Source organism: Bufo bufo, chromosome 1 (genome assembly GCF_905171765.1).
Source record: "Bufo bufo chromosome 1, aBufBuf1.1, whole genome shotgun sequence".
Classification (NCBI taxonomy): Eukaryota; Metazoa; Chordata; class Amphibia; order Anura; family Bufonidae; genus Bufo; species Bufo bufo.
Window position 1 is genome coordinate 774,516,553 of NC_053389.1, and position 27,916 is coordinate 774,544,468.

At 41.4% G+C, this 27,916-nt stretch overlaps 1 protein-coding gene across 1 annotated transcript in view; it reads left to right on the forward strand.

Moving 5' to 3' along the window:
• The window catches only part of LOC120987787 (chromaffin granule amine transporter-like), a 520,630-nt gene that overhangs the window by 436,207 nt on the left and 56,507 nt on the right, over nt 1-27,916 (forward strand). Inside the window, exon 8 of the mRNA XM_040415909.1 lies at nt 22,048-22,091. Within this exon, the coding sequence (XP_040271843.1) occupies nt 22,048-22,091 (44 nt within the window). The remainder of the gene's footprint in view (nt 1-22,047; nt 22,092-27,916) is intronic.

Sequence of the window (27,916 nt, forward strand, 5' to 3'; positions counted from 1 at the left end):
CAGCATTTTTTACCATTGACATGCATTAATGCTGGATCCAGCCCGAGTGTTTTGGCAAAACGGATCTGGCATTGCGGTCTGCGCATGCTCAGACCACAAAAAAAAATTAAAAAAATGCCGGATCTGTTTTTCCGTATGACACCAGAGAGACGGATCCGGCATTTCAATGCATTTGTCATACTGATCAGGATCCTGATCTGTGTGACAAATGCCATCAGTTTACATGCATTTTGACTGATCCGGCAGGCAGTTCCATGTTGGAACTGCCTGCCGGAATCCTCTGCCGCAAGTGTGAAAGTACCCTTACACAGGAAAAATACCGCAGATAATTTCACTTATGTCACCAGCAACTAATAAAAAATTAAAGGGAATGTCACAGGTATTTGGGATGTGGAAACGTCACACAGGAGATATATAGCAGATAATGTCGCTGATGTCAGCAGCGGCTAATATAAAATTACAGGGAATGTCACAGGTATTTGGGATGTGGAAATGTCACACAGCAGATGTGCCGCAGATAATGTCAATGCTGTCACCAGCGGCTAATAAAAAATTACAGGGAATGTCACAGGTGTTTGGGATGTGGAAACGTTACGCAGGAGAAATACCGCAGATAATTTTGCTGTTGTCACCAGCAGCTAATAAAAAATTACAAGGAATGTCACAGGTATTTCGGATGTGGAGGAGAAATACCGCAGATAATGTCGCTGATGTTAGCAGCGGCTAATATAAAATTACAGGGAATGTCACAGGTATTTGGGATGTGGAAACGTTACACAGAAGAAATACCGCAGATAATGTCGCTGTAATTTTTTATTAGCCGCTGGTGATATCAGCAACATTATCTGCGGTATTTCTCCTATGTAACGTTTTCACATCATCACAAATACCTATGACATTCCCAGTAATTTTATATTAGCCGCTGTTGACATCAACGACATTATCTGCGGTATTTCTCCTGTGTAATGTTTCCACATCCAAAATACCTGTGACATTCCTGTGACAGTAATTTTTTATTAGCAACTGGTGACAGCATTGACATTATGTCAATGCTGTCATAGGTATGTCATAGGTATTTGGGATGTGGAAACGTTACACAGGAGAAATACCGCAGATAATGTCGCTGATGTCACCAGCGGCTAATAAAAAATTACAGGGCATGTCACAGGTATTTGGGATGTGGAAACATTACATAGGAGATGCACCCCAGGTAATTTCACTGTCCGCAGTGAACACCGTCTACGGAAAACGTACACTGAATGTCAGATATTTTTGGGATGCGCACACGTTACACAGGAGATGTTGCTTTAATTATCCATAGATACTCTTTTAAGGACTGTTGTGTCTGGCAGCAATATCTATTTTAGCTCATCCTGCACTAAATTGCGTGCAATAGTTAGGCCACTGCAGACAGCGACATTATCTGCGCTACATCTCCTGTAGAAAACCTAAAAGTATTCAAAACCACACATAGATAAAAACAAAAATAACATCTTTATTAGTCAATACAACAATGAGTAAAAAATGCAGAGTGTTGAATAGTAGAGAAAACAGGCAAACCCCAAAGCAGAGGTAATATGTGGTAATAAATATTTCATAGGTATATAACCATAACTTGAGACATATTGTATAACCAATTAATACAACAGAGAAAGTACTGATCAATGAAAAAAAATACAGTAACAGTAGTGTGGGGATACCAGGTATTGATAGTGGGGTGACAATAAACATAAATAATCTACCACATTAATGGATCATCCCTTATCCCAGGAAAGATTTCCCTTTGCAACTCAATGAGAACAACAAAATTCACTGTGTGAAAAACTGGGTATAGCAGGGTATATGTGGTGGTATGGCCGACACCCACCACAGCCGACAACCAGCCACACCCTGAGCATAAATGCAAGAGGCAAAATACCTGTAATAATAAAAACCAACCAGTTTGGGAGCTTTTTTCTACTATTCAACACTCCCTGCATTTTTTACTCATTGCTGTATTAACTAATAAAGATGTTATTTTTGTATTTATCTATGTGTGGTTTTGATTACTTTTAGGTTCTCTACAGGAGATGTAGCCCAGATAATGTTGCTGTCTGCAGCGGCCTAACTATTGCACGCTATTTAGCGCAAGATGAGCTAAAATAGATATTGCTGCCACACACAACAGTCCTTAAAAGGACTTTTGGGTCTGTAAAGTTTTTGCAATTTAGCGCAGGTTGCGCTAAAAATATATATTGCTGCTGTGGCAGGCGCAGCACTACGAAGTGCCTTTTGTGCTGTGGCATTAGAAGAATTTTGATATCTCTGACTTTTAGTCTAACCAGGCTGTCTATTACTCTGTAATTCCTATAACGCACCACGTTTAAAAAGCACACCAAATGCTTCAAATAACTTCTTTATTAACTTCAACTTTTCTTCATATATAACACTGCCGCCTCCGGAGCAGATAGTCAATGTACAAAACAAGTGTTAAAAAGATATCACAAAATGGCGGTAGGATTAAGATGGTGGTTCAACTGTTCAATCTTGTCATTCAACATAAAATGGTGGATATATTTCTCTCTTCAGTATCTGTACTGTCACTTTAAGTTATTTAAGCACTTTATGATCTCTCTGAGAGGTATATCTAAGGTCTAACTAATAGTTTTACTTGCAGTATGCAGTTAGCTGTGACTATTTGCAGATTGGTTGAGTATGATCTGGTATGGTTGTATGCAATTTGTATGGTTGCAATTGGTGGAACTGTAAATAAACACACATATACCTGGTTGAATATAAAGTTCCAATCACAATACTAACAGGAACATTATATAACTGTTTTAAATACCTATTTTGGCCTCTCCTGCTTCCATATAAACACAGCTCTCAGTGAAGTGAATGTCTCTTCAGCTCCTGTCTCTGGTGAATATGGTTTCTAGCAGCTGCCAGATCCGTTTTTCCGTATGACACCAGAGAGACGGATCCGGCATTTCAATGCATTTGTCATACTGATCAGGATCCTGATCTGTGTGACAAATGCCATCAGTTTACATGCATTTTGACTGATCCGGCAGGCAGTTCCATGTTGGAACTGCCTGCCGGAATCCTCTGCCGCAAGTGTGAAAGTACCCTTACACAGGAAAAATACCGCAGATAATTTCGCTTATGTCACCAGCAACTAATAAAAAATTAAAGGGAATGTCACAGGTATTTGGGATGTGGAAACGTCACACAGGAGATATATAGCAGATAATGTCGCTGATGTCAGCAGCGGCTAATATAAAATTACAGGGAATGTCACAGGTATTTGGGATGTGGAAATGTCACACAGCAGATGTGCCGCAGATAATGTCAATGCTGTCACCAGCGGCTAATAAAAAATTACAGGGAATGTCACAGGTGTTTGGGATGTGGAAACGTTACGAAGGAGAAATACCGCAGATAATTTTGCTGTTGTCACCAGCAGCTAATAAAAAATTACAAGGAATGTCACAGGTATTTCGGATGTGGAGGAGAAATACCGCAGATAATGTCGCTGATGTTAGCAGCGGCTAATATAAAATTACAGGGAATGTCACAGGTATTTGGGATGTGGAAACGTTACACAGAAGAAATACCGCAGATAATGTCGCTGTATTTTTTTATTAGCCGCTGGTGATATCAGCAACATTATCTGCGGTATTTCTCCTATGTAACGTTTTCACATCATCACAAATACCTATGACATTCCCAGTAATTTTATATTAGCCGCTGTTGACATCAACGACATTATCTGCGGTATTTCTCCTGTGTAATGTTTCCACATCCAAAATACCTGTGACATTCCCAGTAATTTTTTATTAGCAACTGGTGACAGCATTGACATTATGTCAATGCTGTCATAGGTATGTCATAGGTATTTGGGATGTGGAAACGTTAGACAGGAGAAATACCGCAGATAATGTCGCTGATGTCACCAGCGGCTAATAAAAAATTACAGCGCATGTCACAGGTATTTGGGATGTGGAAACGTTACATAGGAGATGCACCCCAGGTAATGTCACTGTCCGCAGTGAACACCGTCTACGGAAAACGTACACTGAATGTCAGATATTTTTGGGATGCGCACACGTTACACAGGAGATGTTGCTTTAATTATCCATAGATACTCTTTTAAGGACTGTTGTGTCTGGCAGCAATATCTATTTTAGCTCATCCTGCACTAAATTGCGTGCAATAGTTAGGCCACTGCAGACAGCGACATTATCTGCGCTACATCTCCTGTAGAAAACCTAAAAGTATTCAAAACCACACATAGATAAAAACAAAAATAACATCTTTATTAGTCAATACAACAATGAGTAAAAAATGCAGAGTGTTGAATAGTAGAGAAAACAGGCAAACCCCAAAGCAGAGGTAATATGTGGTAATAAATATTTCATAGGTATATAACCATAACTTGAGACATATTGTATCACCAATTAATCCAACAGAGAAAGTACTGATCAATGAGAAAAAATACAGTAACAGTAGTGTGGGGATACCAGGTATTGATAGTGGGGTGACAATAAACATAAATCATCTACCACATTAATGGATCATCCCTTATCCCAGGAAGGATTTCCCTTTGCAACTCAATGAGAATAGCAAAATTCACTGTGTGAAAAACTGGGTATAGCAGGGTATATGTGGTGGTATGGCCGACACCCACCACAGCCGACAACCAGCCACACCCTGAGCATAAATGCAAGAGGCAAAATACCTGTAATAATGAAAACCAACCAGTTTGGGGGCTTTTTTCTACTATTCAACACTCCCTGCATTTTTTACTCATTGCTGTATTAACTAATAAAGATGTTATTTTTGTATTTATCTATGTGTGGTTTTGATTACTTTTAGGTTCTCTACAGGAGCTGTAGCGCAGATAATGTTGCTGTCTGCAGCGGCCTAACTATTGCACGCTATTTAGCGCAAGATGAGCTAAAATAGATATTGCTGCCACACACAACAGTCCTTAAAAGGACTTTTGGGTCTGTAAAGTTTTTGCAATTTAGCGCAGGTTGGCTAAAAATATATATTGCTGCTGTGGCAGGCGCAGCACTACGAAGTGCCTTTTGTGCTGTGGCATTAGAAGAATTTTGATATCTCTGACTTTTAGTCTAACCAGGCTGTCTATTACTCTGTAATTCCTATAGCGCACCACGTTTAAAAAGCACACCAAATGCTTCAAATAACTTCTTTATTAACTTCAACTTTTCTTCATATATAACACTGCCTCCTCCGGAGCAGATAGTCAATGTACAAAACAAGTGTTAAAAAGATATCACAAAATGGCGGTAGGATTAAGATGGTGGTTCAACTGTTCAATCTTGTCATTCAACATAAAATGGTGGATATATTTCTCTCTTCAGTATCTGTACTGTCACTTTAAGTTATTTAAGCACTTTATGATCTCTCTGAGATTTATATCTAAGGTCTAACTAATAGTTTTACTTGCAGTATGCAGTTAGAAGTGACTATTTGCAGATTGTTTGATTATGATCTTGTATGGTTGTATGCAATTTGTATGGTTGCAATTGGTGGAACTGTAAATAAACACACATATACCTGGTTGAATATACAGTTCCAATCACAATACTAACAGGAACATTATATAACTGTTTTAAATACCTATTTTGGCCTCTCCTGCTTCCATATAAACACAGCTCTCAGTGAAGTGAATGTCTCTTCAGCTCCTGTCTCTGGTGAATAAGGTTTCTAGCAGCTGCCGGATCCGTTTTTCCGTATGACACCAGACGGATCCGGCATTTCAATGCATTTGTCATACTGATCAGGATCCTGATCTGTGTGACAAATGCCATCAGTTTACATGCATTTTGACTGATCCGGCAGGCAGTGCCGGCATTGGAATTGCCTGCCGGAATCCTCTGCCGCAAGTGTGAAAGTACCCTTACACAGGAGAAATACCGCAGATAATTTCACTTATGTCACCAGCAACTACTAAAAAATTAAAGGGAATGTCACAGGTATTTGGGATGTGGAAACGTCACACAGGAGATATATAGCAGATAATGTCGCTGATGTCAGCAGCGGCTAATAAAAAATTACAGGGAATGTCACAGGTGTTTGGGATGTGGAAACGTTATGCAGGAGAAATACCGCAGATAATTTTGCTGTTGTCACCAGCAGCTATTAAAAAATTACAAGGAATGTCACAGGTATTTCGGATGTGGAGGAGAAATACCGCAGATAATGTCGCTGATGTTAGCAGCGGCTAATATAAAATTACAAGGAATGTCACAGGTATTTGGGATGTGGAAACGTTACACAGAAGAAATACCGCAGATAATGTCGCTGTAATTTTTTATTAGCCGCTGGTGATATCAGCAACATTAGCTGCGGTATTTCTCCTATGTAACGTTTTAACATCATCACAAATACCTATGACATTCCCAGTAATTTTATATTAGCCGCTGTTGACATCAACGACATTATCTGCGGTATTTCTCCTGTGTAATGTTTCCACATCCAAAATACCTGTGACATTCCCAGTAATTTTTTATTAGCAACTGGTGACAGCATTGACATTATGTCAATGCTGTCATAGGTATGTCATAGGTATTTGGGATGTGGAAACGTTACACAGGAGAAATACCGCAGATAATGTCGCTGATGTCACCAGCGGCTAATAAAAAATTACAGGGCATGTCACAGGTATTTGGGATGTGGAAACGTTACATAGGAGATGCACCCCAGGTAATGTCACTGTCCGCAGTGAACACCGTCTACGGAAAACGTACACTGAATGTCAGATATTTTTGGGATGCGCACACGTTACACAGGAGATGTTGCTTTAATTATCCATAGATACTCTTTTAAGGACTGTTGTGTCTGGCAGCAATATCTATTTTAGCTCATCCTGCACTAAATAGCGTGCAATAGTTAGGCCACTGCAGACAGCGACATTATCTGCGCTACATCTCCTGTAGAAAACCTAAAAGTATTCAAAACCACACATAGATAAAAACAAAAATAACATCTTTATTAGTCAATACAACAATGAATAAAAAATGCAGAGTGTTGAATAGTAGAGAAAACAGGCAAACCCCAAAGCAGAGGTAATATGTGGTAATAAATATTTCATAGGTATATAACCATAACTTGAGACATATTGTATCACCAATTAATCCAACAGAGAAAGCACTGATCAATGAGAAAAAATACAGTAACAGTAGTGTGGGGATACCAGGTATTGATAGTGGGGTGACAATAAACATAAATCATCTACCACATTAATGGATCATCCCTTATCCCAGGAAAGATTTCCTTTGCAACTCAATGAGAATAGCAAAATTCACTTTGTGAAAAACTGGGTATAGCAGGGTATATGTGGTGGTATGGCCGACACCCACCACAGCCGACAACCAGCCACACCCTGAGCATAAATGCAAGAGGCAAAATACCTGTAATAATGAAAACCAACCAGTTTGGGGGCTTTTTTCTACTATTCAACACTCCCTGCATTTATTTCTCATTGCTGTATTAACTAATAAAGATGTTATTTTTGTATTTATCTATGTGTGGTTTTGATTACTTTTAGGTTCTCTACAGGAGATGTAGCGCAGATAATGTTGCTGTCTGCAGCGGCCTAACTATTGCACGCTATTTAGCGCAAGATGAGCTAAAATAGATATTGCTGCCACACACAACAGTCCTTAAAAGGACTTTTGGGTCTGTAAAGTTTTTGCAATTTAGCGCAGGTTGCGCTAAAAATATATATTGCTACTGTGGCAGGCGCAGCACTACGAAGTGCCTTTTGTGCTGTGGCATTAGAAGAATTTTGATATCTCTGACTTTTAGTCTAACCAGGCTGTCTATTACTCTGTAATTCCTATAGCGCACCACGTTTAAAAAGCACACCAAATGCTTCAAAAAACTTCTTTATTAACTTCAACTTTTCTTCATATATAACACTGCCGCCTCCGGAGCAGATAGTCAATGTACAAAACAAGTGTTAAAAAGATATCACAAAATGGCGGTAGGATTAAGATGGTGGTTCAACTGTTCAATCTTGTCATTCAACATAAAATGGTGGATATATTTCTCTCTTCAGTATCTGTACTGTCACTTTAAGTTATTTAAGCACTTTATGATCTCTCTGAGAGGTATATCTAAGGTCTAACTAATAGTTTTACTTGCAGTATGCAGTTAGCAGTGACTATTTGCAGATTGGTTGAGTATGATCTGGTATGGTTGTATGCAATTTGTATGGTTGCAATTGGTGGAACTGTAAATAAACACACATATACCTGGTTGAATATACAGTTCCAATCACAATACTAACAGGAACATTATATAACTGTTTTAAATACCTATTTTGGCCTCTCCTGCTTCCATATAAACACAGCTCTCAGTGAAGTGAATGTCTCTTCAGCTCCTGTCTCTGGTGAATAAGGTTTCTAGCAGCTGCCGGATCCGTTTTTCCGTATGACACCAGAGAGACGGATCCGGCATTTCAATGCATTTGTCATACTGATCAGGATCCTGATCTGTGTGACAAATGCCATCAGTTTACATGCATTTTGACTGATCCGGCAGGCAGTTCCATGTTGGAACTGCCTGCCGGAATCCTCTGCCGCAAGTGTGAAAGTACCCTTACACAGGAAAAATACTGCAGATAATTTTGCTTATGTCACCAGCAACTAATAAAAAATTAAAGGTAATGTCACAGGTATTTGGGATGTGGAAACGTCACACAGGAGATATATAGCAGATAATGTCGCTGATGTCAGCAGCGGCTAATATAAAATTACAGGGAATGTCACAGGTATTTGGGATGTGGAAATGTCACACAGCAGATGTGCCGCAGATAATGTCAATGCTGTCACCAGCGGCTAATAAAAAATTACAGGGAATGTCACAGGTGTTTGGGATGTGGAAACGTTACGCAGGAGAAATACCGCAGATAATTTTGCTGTTGTCACCAGCAGCTAATAAAAAATTACAAGGAATGTCACTGGTATTTCGGATGTGGAGGAGAAATACCGCAGATAATGTCGCTGATGTCAACAGCGGCTAATATAAAATTACTGGGAATGTCATAGGTATTTGTGATGATGTGGAAACGTTACACAGAAGAAATACCGCAGATAATGTCGCTGTAATTTTTTATTAGCCGCTGGTGATATCAGCAACATTATCTGCGGTATTTCTCCTATGTAACGTTTTCACATCATCACAAATACCTATGACATTCCCAGTAATTTTATATTAGCCGCTGTTGACATCAACGACATTATCTGCGGTATTTCTCCTGTGTAATGTTTCCACATCCAAAATACCTGTGACATTCCCAGTAATTTTTTATTAGCAACTGGTGACAGCATTGACATTATGTCAATGCTGTCATAGGTATGTCATAGGTATTTGGGATGTGGAAACGTTACACAGGAGAAATACCGCAAATAATGTCGCTGATGTCACCAGCGGCTAATAAAAAATTACAGGGCATGTCACAGGTATTTGGGATGTGGAAACGTTACATAGGAGATGCACCCCAGGTAATGTCACTGTCCGCAGTGAACACCGTCTACGGAAAACGTACACTGAATGTCAGATATTTTTGGGATGCGCACACGTTACACAGGAGATGTTGCTTTAATTATCCATAGATACTCTTTTAAGGACTGTTGTGTCTGGCAGCAATATCTATTTTAGCTCATCCTGCACTAAATAGCGTGCAATAGTTAGGCCACTGCAGACAGCGACATTATCTGCGCTACATCTCCTGTAGAAAACCTAAAAGTATTCAAAACCACACATAGATAAAAACAAAAATAACATCTTTATTAGTCAATACAACAATGAGTAAAAAATGCAGAGTGTTGAATAGTAGAGAAAACAGGCAAACCCCAAAGCAGAGGTAATATGTGGTAATAAATATTTCATAGGTATATAACCATAACTTGAGACATATTGTATCACCAATTAATCCAACAGAGAAAGTACTGATCAATGAGAAAAAATACAGTAACAGTAGTGTGGGGATACCAGGTATTGATAGTAGGGTGACAATAAACATAAATCATCTACCACATTAATGGATCATCCCTTATCCCAGGAAAGATTTCCCTTTGCAACTCAATGAGAATAGCAAAATTCACTGTGTGAAAAACTGGGTATAGCAGGGTATATGTGGTGGTATGGCCGACACCCACCACAGCCGACAACCAGCCACACCCTGAGCATAAATGCAAGAGGCAAAATACCTGTAATAATGAAAACCAACCAGTTTGGGAGCTTTTTTCTACTATTCAACACTCCCTGCATTTTTTACTCATTGCTGTATTAACTAATAAAGATGTTATTTTTGTATTTATCTATGTGTGGTTTTGATTACTTTTAGGTTCTCTACAGGAGATGTAGCGCAGATAATGTTGCTATCTGCAGCGGCCTAACTATTGCACGCTATTTAGCGCAAGATGAGCTAAAATAGATATTGCTGCCACACACAACAGTCCTTAAAAGGACTTTTGGGTCTGTAAAGTTTTTGCAATTTAGCGCAGGTTGGCTAAAAATATATATTGCTGCTGTGGCAGGCGCTGCACTACGAAGTGCCTTTTGTGCTGTGGCATTAGAAGAATTTTGATATCTCTGACTTTTAGTCTAACCAGGCTGTCTATTACTCTGTAATTCCTATAGCGCACCACGTTTAAAAAGCACACCAAATGCTTCAAATAACTTCTTTATTAACTTCAACTTTTCTTCATATATAACACTGCCGCCTCCGGAGCAGATAGTCAATGTACAAAACAAGTGTTAAAAAGATATCACAAAATGGCGGTAGGATTAAGATGGTGGTTCAACTGTTCAATCTTGTCATTCAACATAAAATGGTGGATATATTTCTCTCTTCAGTATCTGTACTGTCACTTTAAGTTATTTAAGCACTTTATGATCTCTCTGAGAGGTATATCTAAGGTCTAATTAATAGTTTTACTTGCAGTATGCAGTTAGCAGTGACTATTTGCAGATTGGTTGAGTATGATCTGGTATGGTTGTATGCAATTTGTATGGTTGCAATTGGTGGAACTGTAAATAAACACACATATACCTGGTTGAATATACAGTTCCAATCACAATACTAACAGGAACATTATATAACTGTTTTAAATACCTATTTTGGCCTCTCCTGCTTTCATAAAAACACAGCTCTCAGTGAAGTGAATGTCTCTTCAGCTCCTGTCTCTGGTGAATAAGGTTTCTAGCAGCTGCCGGATCCGTTTTTCCAGATGACACCAGAGAGACGGATCCGGCATTTTAATGCATTTGTCATACTGAACAGGATCCTGATCTTTGTGACAAATGCCATCAGTTTACATGCATTTTGACTGATCCGGCAGGCAGTTCCATGTTGGAACTGCCTGCCGGAATCCTCTGCCGCAAGTGTGAAAGTACCCTTACACAGGAAAAATACCGCAGATAATTTCGCTTATGTCACCAGCAACTAATAAAAACTTAAAGGTAATGTCACAGGTATTTGGGATGTGGAAACGTCACACAGGAGATATATAGCAGATAATGTCGCTGATGTCAGCAGCGGCTAATAAAAAATTACAGGGAATGTCACAGGTATTTGGGATGTGGAAATGTCACACAGCAGATGTGCCGCAGATAATGTCAATGCTGTCACCAGCGGCTAATAAAAAATTACAGGGAATGTCACAGGTGTTTGGGATGTGGAAACGTTACGCAGGAGAAATACCGCAGATAATTTTGCTGTTGTCACCAGCAGCTAATAAAAAATTACAAGGAATATCACAGGTATTTCGGATGTGGAGGAGAAATACCGCAGATAATGTCGCTGATGTTAGCAGCGGCTAATATAAAATTACAGGGAATGTCACAGGTATTTGGGATGTGGAAACGTTACACAGAAGAAATACCGCAGATAATGTCGCTGTAATTTTTTATTAGCCGCTGGTGATATCAGCAACATTATCTGCGGTATTTCTCCTATGTAACGTTTTCACATCATCACAAATACCTATGACATTCCCAGTAATTTTATATTAGCCGCTGTTGACATCAACGACATTATCTGCGGTATTTCTCCTGTGTAATGTTTCCACATCCAAAATACCTGTGACATTCCCAGTAATTTTTTATTAGCAACTGGTGACAGCATTGACATTATGTCAATGCTGTCATAGGTATGTCATAGGTATTTGGGATGTGGAAACGTTACACAGGAGAAATACCGCAAATAATGTCGCTGATGTCACCAGCGGCTAATAAAAAATTACAGGGCATGTCACAGGTATTTGGGATGTGGAAACGTTACATAGGAGATGCACCCCAGGTAATGTCACTGTCCGCAGTGAACACCGTCTACGGAAAACGTACACTGAATGTCAGATATTTTTGGGATGCGCACACGTTACACAGGAGATGTTGCTTTAATTATCCATAGATACTCTTTTAAGGACTGTTGTGTCTGGCAGCAATATCTATTTTAGCTCATCCTGCACTAAATAGCGTGCAATAGTTAGGCCACTGCAGACAGCGACATTATCTGCGCTACATCTCCTGTAGAAAACCTAAAAGTATTCAAAACCACACATAGATAAAAACAAAAATAACATCTTTATTAGTCAATACAACAATGAGTAAAAAATGCAGACTGTTGAATAGTAGAGAAAACAGGCAAACCCCAAAGCAGAGGTAATATGTGGTAATAAATATTTCATAGGTATATAACCATAACTTGAGACATATTGTATCACCAATTAATCCAACAGAGAAAGTACTGATCAATGAGAAAAAATACAGTAACAGTAGTGTGGGGATACCAGGTATTGATAGTGGGGTGACAATAAACATAAATCATCTACCACATTAATGGATCATCCCTTATCCCAGGAAAGATTTCCCTTTGCAACTCAATGAGAATAGCAAAATTCACTGTGTGAAAAACTGGGTATAGCAGGGTATATGTGGTGGTATGGCCGACACCCACCACAGCCGACAACCAGCCACACCCTGAGCATAAATGCAAGAGGCAAAATACCTGTAATAATGAAAACCAACCAGTTTGGGAGCTTTTTTCTACTATTCAACACTCCCTGCATTTTTTACTCATTGCTGTATTAACTAATAAAGATGTTATTTTTGTATTTATCTATGTGTGGTTTTGATTACTTTTAGGTTTTCTACAGGAGCTGTAGCGCAGATAATGTTGCTGTCTGCAGCGGCCTAACTATTGCACGCTATTTAGCGCAAGATGAGCTAAAATAGATATTGCTGCCACACACAACAGTCCTTAAAAGGACTTTTGGGTCTGTAAAGTTTTTGCAATTTAGCGCAGGTTGCGCTAAAAATATATATTGCTGCTGTGGCAGGCGCAGCACTACGAAGTGCCTTTTGTGCTGTGGCATTAGAAGAATTTTGATATCTCTGACTTTTAGTCTAACTAGGCTGTCTATTACTCTGTAATTCCTATAGCGCACCACGTTTAAAAAGCACACCAAATGCTTCAAATAACTTCTTTATTAACTTCAACTTTTCTTCATATATAACACTGCCGCCTCCGGAGCAGATAGTCAATGTACAAAACAAGTGTTAAAAAGATATCACAAAATGGCGGTAGGATTAAGATGGTGGTTCAACTGTTCAATCTTGTCATTCAACATAAAATGGTGGATATATTTCTCTCTTCAGTATCTGTACTGTCACTTTAAGTTATTTAAGCACTTTATGATCTCTCTGAGAGGTATATCTAAGGTCTAACTAATAGTTTTACTTGCAGTATGCAGTTAGCAGTGACTATTTGCAGATTGGTTGAGTATGATCTGGTATGGTTGTATGCAATTTGTATGGTTGCAATTGGTGGAACTGTAAATAAACACACATATACCTGGTTGAATATACAGTTCCAATCACAATACTAACAGGAACATTATATAACTGTTTTAAATACCTATTTTGGCCTCTCCTGCTTCCATATAAACACAGCTCTCAGTGAAGTGAATATCTCTTCAGCTCCTGTCTCTGGTGAATAAGGTTTCTAGCAGCTGCCGGATCCGTTTTTCCATATGACACCAGAGAGACGGATCCGGCATTTCAATGCATTTGTCATACTGATCAGGATCCTGATCTGTGTGACAAATGCCATCAGTTTACATGCATTTTGTCTGATCAGGCAGGCAGTTCCATGTTGGAACTGCCTGCCGGAATCCTCTGCCGCAAGTGTGAAAGTACCCTTACACAGGAAAAATACCGCAGATAATTTCGCTTATGTCACCAGCAACTAATAAAAACTTAAAGGTAATGTCACAGGTATTTGGGATGTGGAAACGTCACACAGGAGATATATAGCAGATAATGTCACTGATGTCAGCAGCGGCTAATATAAAATTACAGGGAATGTCACAGGTATTTGGGATGTGGAAATGTCACACAGCAGATGTGCCGCAGATAATGTCAATGCTGTCACCAGCGGCTAATAAAAAATTACAGGGAATGTCCCAGGTGTTTGGGATGTGGAAACCTTACGCAGGAGAAATACCGCAGATAATTTTGCTGTTGTCACCAGCAGCTAATAAAAAATTACAAGGAATGTCACAGGTATTTCGGATGTGGAGGAGAAATACCGCAGATAATGTCGCTGATGTTAGCAGCGGCTAATATAAAATTACAGGGAATGTCACAGGTATTTGGGATGTGGAAACGTTACACAGAAGAAATACCGCAGATAATGTCGCTGTAATTTTTTATTAGCCGCTGGTGATATCAGCAACATTATCTGCGGTATTTCTCCTATGTAACGTTTTCACATCATCACAAATACCTATGACATCCCCAGTAATTTTATATTAGCCGCTGTTGACATCAACGACATTATCTGCGGTATTTCTCCTGTGTAATGTTTCCACATCCAAAATACCTGTGACATTCCCAGTAATTTTTTATTAGCAACTGGTGACAGCATTGACATTATGTCAATGCTGTCATAGGTATGTCATAGGTATTTGGGATGTGGAAACGTTACACAGGAGAAATACCGCAAATAATGTCGCTGATGTCACCAGCGGCTAATAAAAAATTACAGGGCATGTCACAGGTATTTGGGATGTGGAAACGTTACATAGGAGATGCACCCCAGGTAATGTCACTGTCCGCAGTGAACACCGTCTACGGAAAACGTACACTGAATGTCAGATATTTTTGGGATGCGCACACGTTACACAGGAGATGTTGCTTTAATTATCCATAGATACTCTTTTAAGGACTGTTGTGTCTGGCAGCAATATCTATTTTAGCTCATCCTGCACTAAATAGCGTGCAATAGTTAGGCCACTGCAGACAGCGACATTATCTGCGCTACATCTCCTGTAGAAAACCTAAAAGTATTCAAAACCACACATAGATAAAAACAAAAATAACATCTTTATTAGTCAATACAACAATGAGTAAAAAATGCAGAGTGTTGAATAGTAGAGAAAACAGGCAAACCCCAAAGCAGAGGTAATATGTGGTAATAAATATTTCATAGGTATATAACCATAACTTGAGACATATTGTATCACCAATTAATCCAACAGAGAAAGTACTGATCAATGAGAAAAAATACAGTAACAGTAGTGTGGGGATACCAGGTATTGATAGTAGGGTGACAATAAACATAAATCATCTACCACATTAATGGATCATCCCTTATCCCAGGAAAGATTTCCCTTTGCAACTCAATGAGAATAGCAAAATTCACTGTGTGAAAAACTGGGTATAGCAGGGTATATGTGGTGGTATGGCCGACACCCACCACAGCCGACAACCAGCCACACCCTGAGCATAAATGCAAGAGGCAAAATACCTGTAATAATGAAAACCAACCAGTTTGGGAGCTTTTTTCTACTATTCAACACTCCCTGCATTTTTTACTCATTGCTGTATTAACTAATAAAGATGTTATTTTTGTATTTATCTATGTGTGGTTTTGATTACTTTTAGGTTCTCTACAGGAGATGTAGCGCAGATAATGTTGCTGTCTGCAGCGGCCTAACTATTGCACGCTATTTAGCGCAAGATGAGCTAAAATAGATATTGCTGCCACACACAACAGTCCTTAAAAGGACTTTTGGGTCTGTAAAGTTTTTGCAATTTAGCGCAGGTTGGCTAAAAATATATATTGCTGCTGTGGCAGGCGCAGCACTACGAAGTGCCTTTTGTGCTGTGGCATTAGAAGAATTTTGATATCTCTGACTTTTAGTCTAACCAGGCTGTCTATTACTCTGTAATTCCTATAGCGCACCACGTTTAAAAAGCACACCAAATGCTTCAAATAACTTCTTTATTAACTTCAACTTTTCTTCATATATAACACTGCCGCCTCCGGAGCAGATAGTCAATGTACAAAACAAGTGTTAAAAAGATATCACAAAATGGCGGTAGGATTAAGATGGTGGTTCAACTGTTCAATCTTGTCATTCAACATAAAATGGTGGATATATTTCTCTCTTCAGTATCTGTACTGTCACTTTAAGTTATTTAAGCACTTTATGATCTCTCTGAGAGGTATATCTAAGGTCTAATTAATAGTTTTACTTGCAGTATGCAGTTAGCAGTGACTATTTGCAGATTGGTTGAGTATGATCTGGTATGGTTGTATGCAATTTGTATGGTTGCAATTGGTGGAACTGTAAATAAACACACATATACCTGGTTGAATATACAGTTCCAATCACAATACTAACAGGAACATTATATAACTGTTTTAAATACCTATTTTGGCCTCTCCTGCTTCCATAAAAACACAGCTCTCAGTGAAGTGAATGTCTCTTCAGCTCCTGTCTCTGGTGAATAAGGTTTCTAGCAGCTGCCGGATCCGTTTTTCCGTATGACACCAGAGAGACGGATCCGGCATTTTAATGCATTTGTCATACTGAACAGGATCCTGATCTGTGTGACAAATGCCATCAGTTTACATGCATTTTGACTGATCCGGCAGGCAGTTCCATGTTGGAACTGCCTGCCGGAATCCTCTGCCGCAAGTGTGAAAGTACCCTTACACAGGAAAAATACCGCAGATAATTTCGCTTATGTCACCAGCAACTAATAAAAACTTAAAGGTAATGTCACAGGTATTTGGGATGTGGAAACGTCACACAGGAGATATATAGCAGATAATGTCGCTGATGTCAGCAGCGGCTAATAAAAAATTACAGGGAATGTCACAGGTATTTGGGATGTGGAAATGTCACACAGCAGATGTGCCGCAGATAATGTCAATGCTGTCACCAGCGGCTAATAAAAAATTACAGGGAATGTCACAGGTGTTTGGGATGTGGAAACGTTACGCAGGAGAAATACCGCAGATCATTTTGCTGTTGTCACCAGCAGCTAATAAAAAATTACAAGGAATATCACAGGTATTTCGGATGTGGAGGAGAAATACCGCAGATAATGTCGCTGATGTTAGCAGCGGCTAATATAAAATTACAGGGAATGTCACAGGTATTTGGGATGTGGAAACGTTACACAGAAGAAATACCGCAGATAATGTCGCTGTAATTTTTTATTAGCCGCTGGTGATATCAGCAACATTATCTGCGGTATTTCTCCTATGTAACGTTTTCACATCATCACAAATACCTATGACATTCCCAGTAATTTTATATTAGCCGCTGTTGACATCAACGACATTATCTGCGGTATTTCTCCTGTGTAATGTTTCCACATCCAAAATACCTGTGACATTCCCAGTAATTTTTTATTAGCAACTGGTGACAGCATTGACATTATGTCAATGCTGTCATAGGTATGTCATAGGTATTTTGGATGTGGAAACGTTACACAGGAGAAATACCGCAGATAATGTCGCTGATGTCACCAGCGGCTAATAAAAAATTACAGGGCATGTCACAGGTATTTGGGATGTGGAAACGTTACATAGGAGATGCACCCCATTTAATGTCACTGTCCGCAGTGAACACCGTCTACGGAAAACGTACACTGAATGTCAGATATTTTTGGGATGCGCACACGTTACACAGGAGATGTTGCTTTAATTATCCATAGATACTCTTTTAAGGACTGTTGTGTCTGGCAGCAATATCTATTTTAGCTCATCCTGCACTAAATAGCGTGCAATAGTTAGGCCACTGCAGACAGCGACATTATCTGCGCTACATCTCCTGTAGAAAACCTAAAAGTATTCAAAACCACACATAGATAAAAACAAAAATAACATCTTTATTAGTCAATACAACAATGAGTAAAAAATGCAGAGTGTTGAATAGTAGAGAAAACAGGCAAACCCCAAAGCAGAGGTAATATGTGGTAATAAATATTTCATAGGTATATAACCATAACTTGAGACATATTGTATCACCAATTAATCCAACAGAGAAAGTACTGATCAATGAGAAAAAATACAGTAACAGTAGTGTGGGGATACCAGGTATTGATAGTGGGGGTGACAATAAACATAAATCATCTACCACATTAATGGATCATCCCTTATCCCAGGAAAGATTTCCCTTTGCAACTCAATGAGAATAGCAAAATTCACTGTGTGAAAAACTGGGTATAGCAGGGTATATGTGATGGTATGGCCGACACCCACCACAGCCGACAACCAGCCACACCCTGAGCATAAATGCAAGAGGCAAAATACCTGTAATAATGAAAACCAACCAGTTTGGGAGCTTTTTTCTACTATTCAACACTCCCTGCATTTTTTACTCATTGCTGTATTAACTAATAAAGATGTTATTTTTGTATTTATCTATGTGTGGTTTTGATTACTTTTAGGTTCTCTACAGGAGATGTAGCGCAGATAATGTTGCTATCTGCAGCGGCCTAACTATTGCACGCTATTTAGCGCAAGATGAGCTAAAATAGATATTGCTGCCACACACAACAGTCCTTAAAAGGACTTTTGGGTCTAAAGTTTTTGCAATTTAGCGCAGGTTGCGCTAAAAATATATATTGCTGCTGTGGCAGGCGCAGCACTACGAAGTGCCTTTTGTGCTGTGGCATTAGAAGAATTTTGATATCTCTGACTTTTAGTCTAACCAGGCTGTCTATTACTCTGTAATTCCTATAGCGCACCACGTTTAAAAAGCACACCAAATGCTTCAAATAACTTCTTTATTAACTTCAACTTTTCTTCATATATAACACTGCCGCCTCCGGAGCAGATAGTCAATGTACAAAACAAGTGTTAAAAAGATATCACAAAATGGCGGTAGGATTAAGATGGTGGTTCAACTGTTCAATCTTGTCATTCAACATAAAATGCTGGATATATTTCTCTCTTCAGTATCTGTACTGTCACTTTAAGTTATTTAAGCACTTTATGATCTCTCTGAGATTTATATCTAAGGTCTAACTAATAGTTTTACTTGCAGTATGCAGTTAGCAGTGACTATTTGCAGATTGGTTGAGTATGATCTGGTATGGTTGTATGCAATTTGTATGGTTGCAATTGGTGGAACTGTAAATAAACACACATATACCTGGTTGAATATACAGTTCCAATCACAATACTAACAGGAACATTATATAACTGTTTTAAATACCTATTTTGGCCTCTCCTGCTTCCATATAAACACAGCTCTCAGTGAAGTGAATGTCTCTTCAGCTCCTGTCTCTGGTGAATAAGGTTTCTAGCAGCTGCCGGATCCATTTTTCCGTATGACACCAGAGAGACGGATCCGGCATTTCAATGCATTTGTCATACTGATCAGGATCCTGATCTGTGTGACAAATGCCATCAGTTTACATGCATTTTGACTGATCCGGCAGGCAGTTCCATGTTGGAACTGCCTGCCGGAATCCTCTGCCGCAAGTGTGAAAGTACCCTTACACAGGAAAAATACCGCAGATAATTTCGCTTATGTCACCAGCAACTAATAAAAAATTAAAGGTAATGTCACAGGTATTTGGGATGTGGAAACGTCACACAGGAGATATATAGCAGATAATGTCGCTGATGTCAGCAGCGGCTAATAAAAAATTACAGGGAATGTCACAGGTATTTGGGATGTGGAAATGTCACACAGCAGATGTGCCGCAGATAATGTCAATGCTGTCACCAGCGGCTAATAAAAAATTACAGGGAATGTCACAGGTGTTTGGGATGTGGAAACGTTACGCAGGAGAAATACCGCAGATAATTTTGCTGTTGTCACCAGCAGCTAATAAAAAATTACAAGGAATGTCACAGGTATTTCGGATGTGGAGGAGAAATACCGCAGATAATGTCGCTGATGTTAGCAGCGGCTAATATAAAATTACAGGGAATGTCACAGGTATTTGGGATGTGGAAACGTTACACAGAAGAAATACCGCAGATAATGTCGCTGTAATTTTTTATTAGCCGCTGGTGATATCAGCAACATTATCTGCGGTATTTCTCCTATGTAACGTTTTCACATCATCACAAATACCCAGACATTCCCAGTAATTTTATATTAGCCGCTGTTGACATCAGCGACATTATCTGCGGTATTTCTCCTGTGTAACGTTTCCACATCCAAAATACCTGTGACATTCCCAGTAATTTTTTATTAGCAACTGGTGACAGCATTGACATTATGTCAATGCTGTCATAGGTATGTCATAGGTATTTGGGATGTGGAAACGTTACATAGGAGATGCACCCCAGGTAATGTCACTGTCCGCAGCGAACACCGTCTACGGAAAACGTACACTGAATGTCAGATATTTTTCGGTGGCGCACACGTTACACAGGAGATGTTGCTTTAATTATCCATAGATACTCTTTTAAGGACTGTTGGGTCTGGCAGCAATATCTATTTTAGCTCATCCTGCACTAAATAGCGTGCAATAGTTAGGCCACTGCAGACAGCGACATTATCTGCGCTACATCTCCTGTAGAAAACCTAAAAGTATTCAAAACCAAGTTTTGTAAAGGCTTGCACCTCTTTATAACTTCAGTGGATCCACCGCCTGTGCACTGGGTTTTAAAGAGCAGAGTGTAAAACACCGGTCTTAATAAATGACCCCCCCTAGATTCTACAGTTCTGTTATATTGTTGTTCCTCACTAGTTCACAGGTTGCTTGCTTGAGTTCAAACACCTTCTGTCAGCCAGGTCAAGCTGATCTACCTAGATGAGGAAAAACAGGACCACAGCACACATTTTTAAATAATGCAGCAGTAGATGAAATGCTACACACTTTATTATACTCACAGATGAGACTGATAAAATTGAATATAAAATATCCAAAGACCCCCAACTCTGGTTTCACATATTGCTTCTTTAAAAGATGCCCAACTCGAGTTTCACACCCTGGAAGAAGCGATATGTGAAATTTGAGTTGAGCGTCTTCTGACATTTATATATGCAATTTTATCAGTCTCATCTGTACGAATAATAAAGTGTGCTGCATTTCATCTACTGCTTAGTTTTTTCCCCATGTAGGCTATGGTTCTGATTTTCCTCATCTAGAGAGATCAATTCGACCTGACCAACAGGAGTTGTTTGAAAGAAATCAAGAAATGTGTGAACTAGTGAGAAACAGTGATACAGTATAACAGAACTGTGAACTCTGGGTTCCTGCAAGTGAGACCTATCTTAACCCTATTGTATCTGGATTGTTTTAATTAGCAGAGCACACCAGTTCATCATTAACTTTCTGGTGGATTTGGGACCTATAAACAAAGCTATACTTACCTGCTTCCTGTCTCTCCATTCAGGCTCTATAGCTCTTGGGCTGTCCGCCGTATTTCTGGTTCTAAAATGTAAAGTTGCTGCACTGATTAGATCACATGCACTGTTGCAGAAAATTACTGGCGACTGTGACGTGTCCAGTAGTGGCCTGTGACCCAACTGATCTGCTACATGGGGACACATCTCTGTTGAGGCCAGGCATTGGCTGTAGCAGATCATATGACCCTGTTCGTTTAGGAGCATGAGTGGAATAGAAGTCTCTTCACATGTCCAGCTGAAGGAAGCCATTTAAATAAAAAATGCTGGACAATCCTTTTAAGAGTTTGTCGGATGTCCAATTTAATCTAGTGATATATGTCATGATGTTCATCATAATACTCTTCTTTATCCACAGCTCTACAGCTCTGTATGCTGCGATTTGTCAAGTTTGTTCCAGGGGTGAGTATGCAGAAACTTTATTAAAAAAATGTGTGAAATGAGCATGATTAGGTTATTGGGGAATTCCCTGGTGTCCTCTATTCTCTCCCCATTATCCTCACACTCCCCTATCCTTTCTAGTTACCATACCCCCCGCTAAAAATGACACAGAGCCGAATATTGGAATTAAATGGCCACAGCAGCCTTTTATTAATACAAACATAATATGTAACATATATACATAAACTTGACGAAGGAGGTCCAAGAAGCCCCGATTCCAACTGGTGCACCAAACACCTGGCTCAATCCACCTTGCCTCCAGCCGTATCACTCCAGCTCAGAGACACCGAGTGATGGACACCCCACTGAAACCAACCAACTTTCCAACCCTGGGAGTCCAGCCCCACCAATTGAGGCCCTCCCATCCACAAAACACCAAGCCCTACCACCGTCTTCCAGGACCTCCTACCGCCTGACTGCTATGACAAAAAACCCAGTCCCAAAAAAAAACTCCCAATTTACCCTACCCAAACCCCTTCTGCCCCCGCCCCCCCACAACCAACACCCAGGTAACCCAAAAAAAGGGAGGGTGGGCGGGAGCTTTTCCTACCTAAAATGGCACCTGGGTTCCCGCTTCACTCCCTTACAAACCCTAAAGCTCCACCCATTTTCCTTAACCCAACCTCCTCCCCACTTAACCTCTCACTGCCCTCATCTAGCCTGCGACTTCCCCTGACGTCCCCTCTTCCCCAAAACCTATCATGGCAGCCTCCCTTTAGGCTGTCGCCCTAGTACAGCTGCACTTGATTAGGTTATTGGGGAATTCCCTCGGGTCCTCTATTCTCTCCCCATTATCCTCACACTCCCCTATCCTTCCTAGTTACCATACCCCCCGCCAAAAATGACAGAGCCGAATATTCAAATTAAATGGCCACAGCAGCCTTTTATTAATACAAACATAATATGTAACATATACAGTTGCAAGAAAAAGTATGTGAACCCTTTGGAATGATATGGATTTCTGCACAAATTGGTCATAAAATGTGATCTTAACTTTATCTAAGTCACAACAATAGACAATCACAGTCTGCTTAAACTAATAACACACAAAGAATTCAATGTTACCATGTTTTTATTGAACACACCATGTAAACATTCACAGTGCAGGTGGAAAAAGTATTTTAACCCCTAGACTAATGACATCTCCAAGAACTAATTGGAGTGAGGTGTCAGCCAACTGGAATCCAATCAATGAGATGAGATTGGAGGTGTTGGTTACAGCTGCCTTGCCCTATAACAAACACACACCAGTTATGGGTTTGTTTTTCACAAGAAGCATTGCCTGATGTGAATGATGCCTTGCACAAAAGAGCTCTCAGAAGACCTACGATTAAGAAATGTTGACTTGCATAAAGCTGGAAAGGGTTATAAAAGTATCTCCAAAAGCCTTAGCACTGCTGCTACTCTCCCTAGGAGTGGCCGTCCTGTAAAGATGACTGCAAGAGCACAGCACAGACTGCTCAATCAGGTGAAGAAGAATCCTAGCGTGTCAGCTCAAGACTTACAAAAGTCTCTGGCATATGCTAACATCCCTGTTAGCAAATCTACAATACATATAACAGTAAACAAGAATGGATTTCATGGGAGGATACCACAGAGGAAGCCACTGCTGTCCAAATAAAAACATTGCTGCACGTTTACAGTTTGCACAAGAGCACCTGGATGTTCCACAGCAGTACTGGCAAAATATTCTGTGGACAGATGAAACCAAAGTTGAGTTGTTCGGAAGAAACACACAACACTGTGTGTGGAGAAAAACAGGCACACCACACCAACATCAAAACCTCATCCCAACTGTGAAGTATGGTGGTGGGGGCATCATGGTTTGGGGCTGCTTTGCTGCCTCAGGGCCTGGACAGATTGCTATCATCGAAGGAAAAATTAATTCCCAAGTTTATCGAGACATTTTGCAGGAGAACTTAAGGCCATCTGTCTACCAGCTGAAGCTCAACAGAAGATGGGTGTTGCAACAGGACAACGACCCAAAGCATAGAAGTAAATCAACAGAATGGCTTAAACAGAAGAAAATCCGCCTTCTAGAGTGGCCCAGTCAGAGTCCTGACCTCAACCCGATTGAGATGCTGTGGCATGACCTTAAGAAAGCGATTCACACCAGACATCCCAAGAATATTGCTGAACTAAAACAGTTCTGTAAAGAGGTATGGTCAAGAATTACTCCTGACCGTTGTACACGTCTGATCTGCAACTACAGGAAACGTTTGGTTGAAGTTATTGCTGCCAAAGGAGGTTCAACCAGTTATTAAATCCAAGGGTTCGCATACTTTTTCCACCTGCACTGTGAATGTTTACATGGTGTGTTCAATAAAAACATGGTAACATTTCATTCTTTGTGTGTTATTAGTTTAAGCAGAATGTGATTGTCTATTGTTGGGACTTAGATGAAGATCAGATCACATTTTATGACCAATTTGTGCAGAAATCCATATCATTCCAAAGGGTTCACATACTTTTTCTTGCAACTGTATATACATAAACCTGACGAAGGAGGTCCAAGAAGCCCTGATTCCAACTGGTGCACCAAACACTCGGCTCAATCCAACTTGCCTCCAGCGGTATCACTCCAGCTCGGAGATACCTTGATGGACACCCCACTGAAACAAAACCAACTTTCCAACCCTGGGAGTCCAGCCCCACCAATTGAGGCCCTCCCATCCACAAAACACCAAGCCCTACCACCGTCTTCCAGGACCTCCTACCGCCACAGACGCGCAACTTGACCTTCTACCTCAAGCTTGCGCGCCCCTCCACACCCCCAAAGCTCGCTCGATATCCCCTTGCAGACCTAACAACCACAGATCAATGCCCACTGCATTGAGGTGTACCCCGTCCGCCCTCCAAAACTCACCCACTCCGGGCTCTAACTCAAAATGCCGTACCACCACCGCCCCATTCCGCGTCACAAATTTTCCAACTGCCCTGTTAACTTTAATACGGGCCTTGTTTATCCTCTCCACCGATCGTGCCTCCCGCCAACGCCGTCTAGGAACGATGTCCAACCACACCACTACCATCCCAGGAAACGACCACAACCGTAACAGGTCAAACTTAATATCCCGTATTATATCTCTCACCGGCTTCATGCCCAAGTCGTTCCCTCCAGCATGCAGCACCAATACAACCGGAGGCCGGTCCAGCTGAACAAAGCGGTGAACCTCTCTCAGAACCCCCCCCCCCCCCACAACATACCTCGGTAACCCAGCCACCGGATGGCCGCCGCTTCCCTGTCAAAGCCCAGCTGATGACCGTTCGGTCACACATCGGCCCGTAACGTACCCCAAAAAACGAATGAATGCCCGATAATCCACACCAGGGCTGGGGGAACACCTAAAATGAAACAAACATAACCACATTAATGCCGAAGCCCGCAACCCGCACCCTTTACAAACCGCCCAAACGCACATAGGACGGAACCTACCAGATTCCCACCGACCTATCCTCTTAATTTCCTCCTCACTCATACCCCGACGGGCTGTCGCCGCCCCAATCTGGAACGAGTGACCCGTGTAACACCGCGGATCAACACCCAATTCCCTCAAGCAACTCTTCAAAACCGCCAGGAACTGGAATCTGGATAAAAAGGACCCATCCGCATGCCGCTAAAAAGGGGCCCTTCCCTTCTCCCAAACCCAAGCGATATTCCCGCAGGCAAACGACCGGACACATAGAGCATCCCGGCACTGCAAACAAGCAAACACCACACCCTCGCCCCTCCTGATCTGTTTTGGACCTACGTATCCGGACCACCACCCTGTCATGGAAGATATCCACATCCTCATCCCGCAACCCCCCAGGACAACTAATGCTCCTACTCACTAATTCTCCTAACCCAAACGCCCCGAAAAAGGCAGGCGCAAATGCTGCCTTGAACAACCTTACCTCCCCCCGAGAGCAACAGACAACCTCCAGCAGCCCCCCAAGATTCAAGAACAACTCGAACGACACCGGCCGACGCCAATCCTCAGTCTGCCAACCTCTCCGCCAACCCTTCAACACCTGCCGAACCAAAAAAGCCTTGGTACAATCCACCAGCCCCCGCAGCTTGAAACCAAAAGCCAATCCCGACATGCACCTATTTACCTGGGCCACCGACCACCCTTCTTTTTTCCATCCCAAAAACACCACCAAGGGAACTTCACCCGCATCCACCCCCACTCCCAGCATGCCACACCAACTCACCCAACCATCCCAAGCCTCGTCGTACGCTGCCCACGTACCGGCCGTTAGGGAGGCCCTGAATAGCCCACTCACAGTACTTCCAAGATCTCCCACAGCAGCCCCGGACACTCCAACCCGGCGACCTCTGCCTCTGGCGCCAGCTGCCGAAAGCGCTCCCACTGCGAACGAGCATCCGCAATACCGTTCGAGACCCCCGGCACATGAACCACTACCACCCACACATTCAACGTTAAACAACGCAATACCATATGCTGCAACAACCTAACCACCGGCAGGGATGAAGCAGACAAATTATTAATTGCCTGCACCTCGCCCATGTTGTCACAATGAATACTCACCTTTTTGTTGCGAAACTTATACCCCCACAACTCCAATGCTAACGCAATAGGAAAAAACTCCAACAATGCCAGATTCCGAACCCAACCTCTTACCCCCACGTCTCAGGCCAGCAGTCTGCGCACCACTGCCCATTGCAGTAGACCCCAAAACCAACTCCCCCCGACGCGTCAGAAAACAAATCAAAATCCACACTATCCACCGCATCCCCCAAAACCAACGCCCTCCCGTTGAACTCTGACAAAAACCTAGCCCACACTTCCAAATCCCTTCGCAGCTCGCGCCCCAACCGCCTGCAAAATATTCGGCCCATGGGCATAATGCAGCATGCAAAATTTAACTTCCCCAACAACGATTGCAAATCCTTCAAACAAATCTTAACCGACCTACCTGCCCTGTCGACCTCCGCCCGCAAATCCCACAACTTATCCTCCAGCAACCTACACTCCATGGCCACCGTGTCCAAAACAATCCCCAAAAAACTCAACTCAGTCGTAGGCCCAACCGTCTTCCCTTCTGCAAGCGGTACCCCAAAGGATGCAAACACTGACTGTAGCGTAGAAAGCAACAGATGACATACCCGCGAATCCGCCGGACCCAAACACAAAAAAAATCATCCAGGCAATGGATGACTGACGTGCAACCCGAAACTTCCTTCACCACCCACTACAGGAAAGAACTGAAGGCCTAAAAATATGCGCATGACAAGGAACAGCCCATCGGCAGACACCTATCCACGTAAAACCCCCATCCCAAAAACACCCCAATAGATGTAAGCTATCTGGGTGCACCGAGAGCAGACGAAAAGCCGCTTCAATGTCTGTCTTCGCCAAAAAAGTCCCCGGACCCAAACGCCGCACCCACGCCACAGCCGCGTCAAACAAGGTATAGACCACCGAACACAATTCAGGATCAATACCCTCATTGATCGACGCACCCTTTGGGAATGACAAGTGATGGATCAGCCGAAACTTGTTCGGCTCCTTCTTTGGCACCACCCCAAAGGCGAAACCTTAAAATCAGCGAACGTCGGAGCCTCAAACGGTTCATCCATTCGCCCCAACAACACTTCCTTTGCCAGCTTCTCTGACACCACTTCCGCATGCTCCGCTGCCGAGCGCAAATTCCTACCCGTAAAGGGTGTCAGCCCCGGGTCCGACGGGATACGAAAACCAAACCTAAAACCATCTAACAATAACTGAGCCGCAGCCCGAACCGGTTACCTATTTAAAAGCGGCTCCATCCTTCCCACC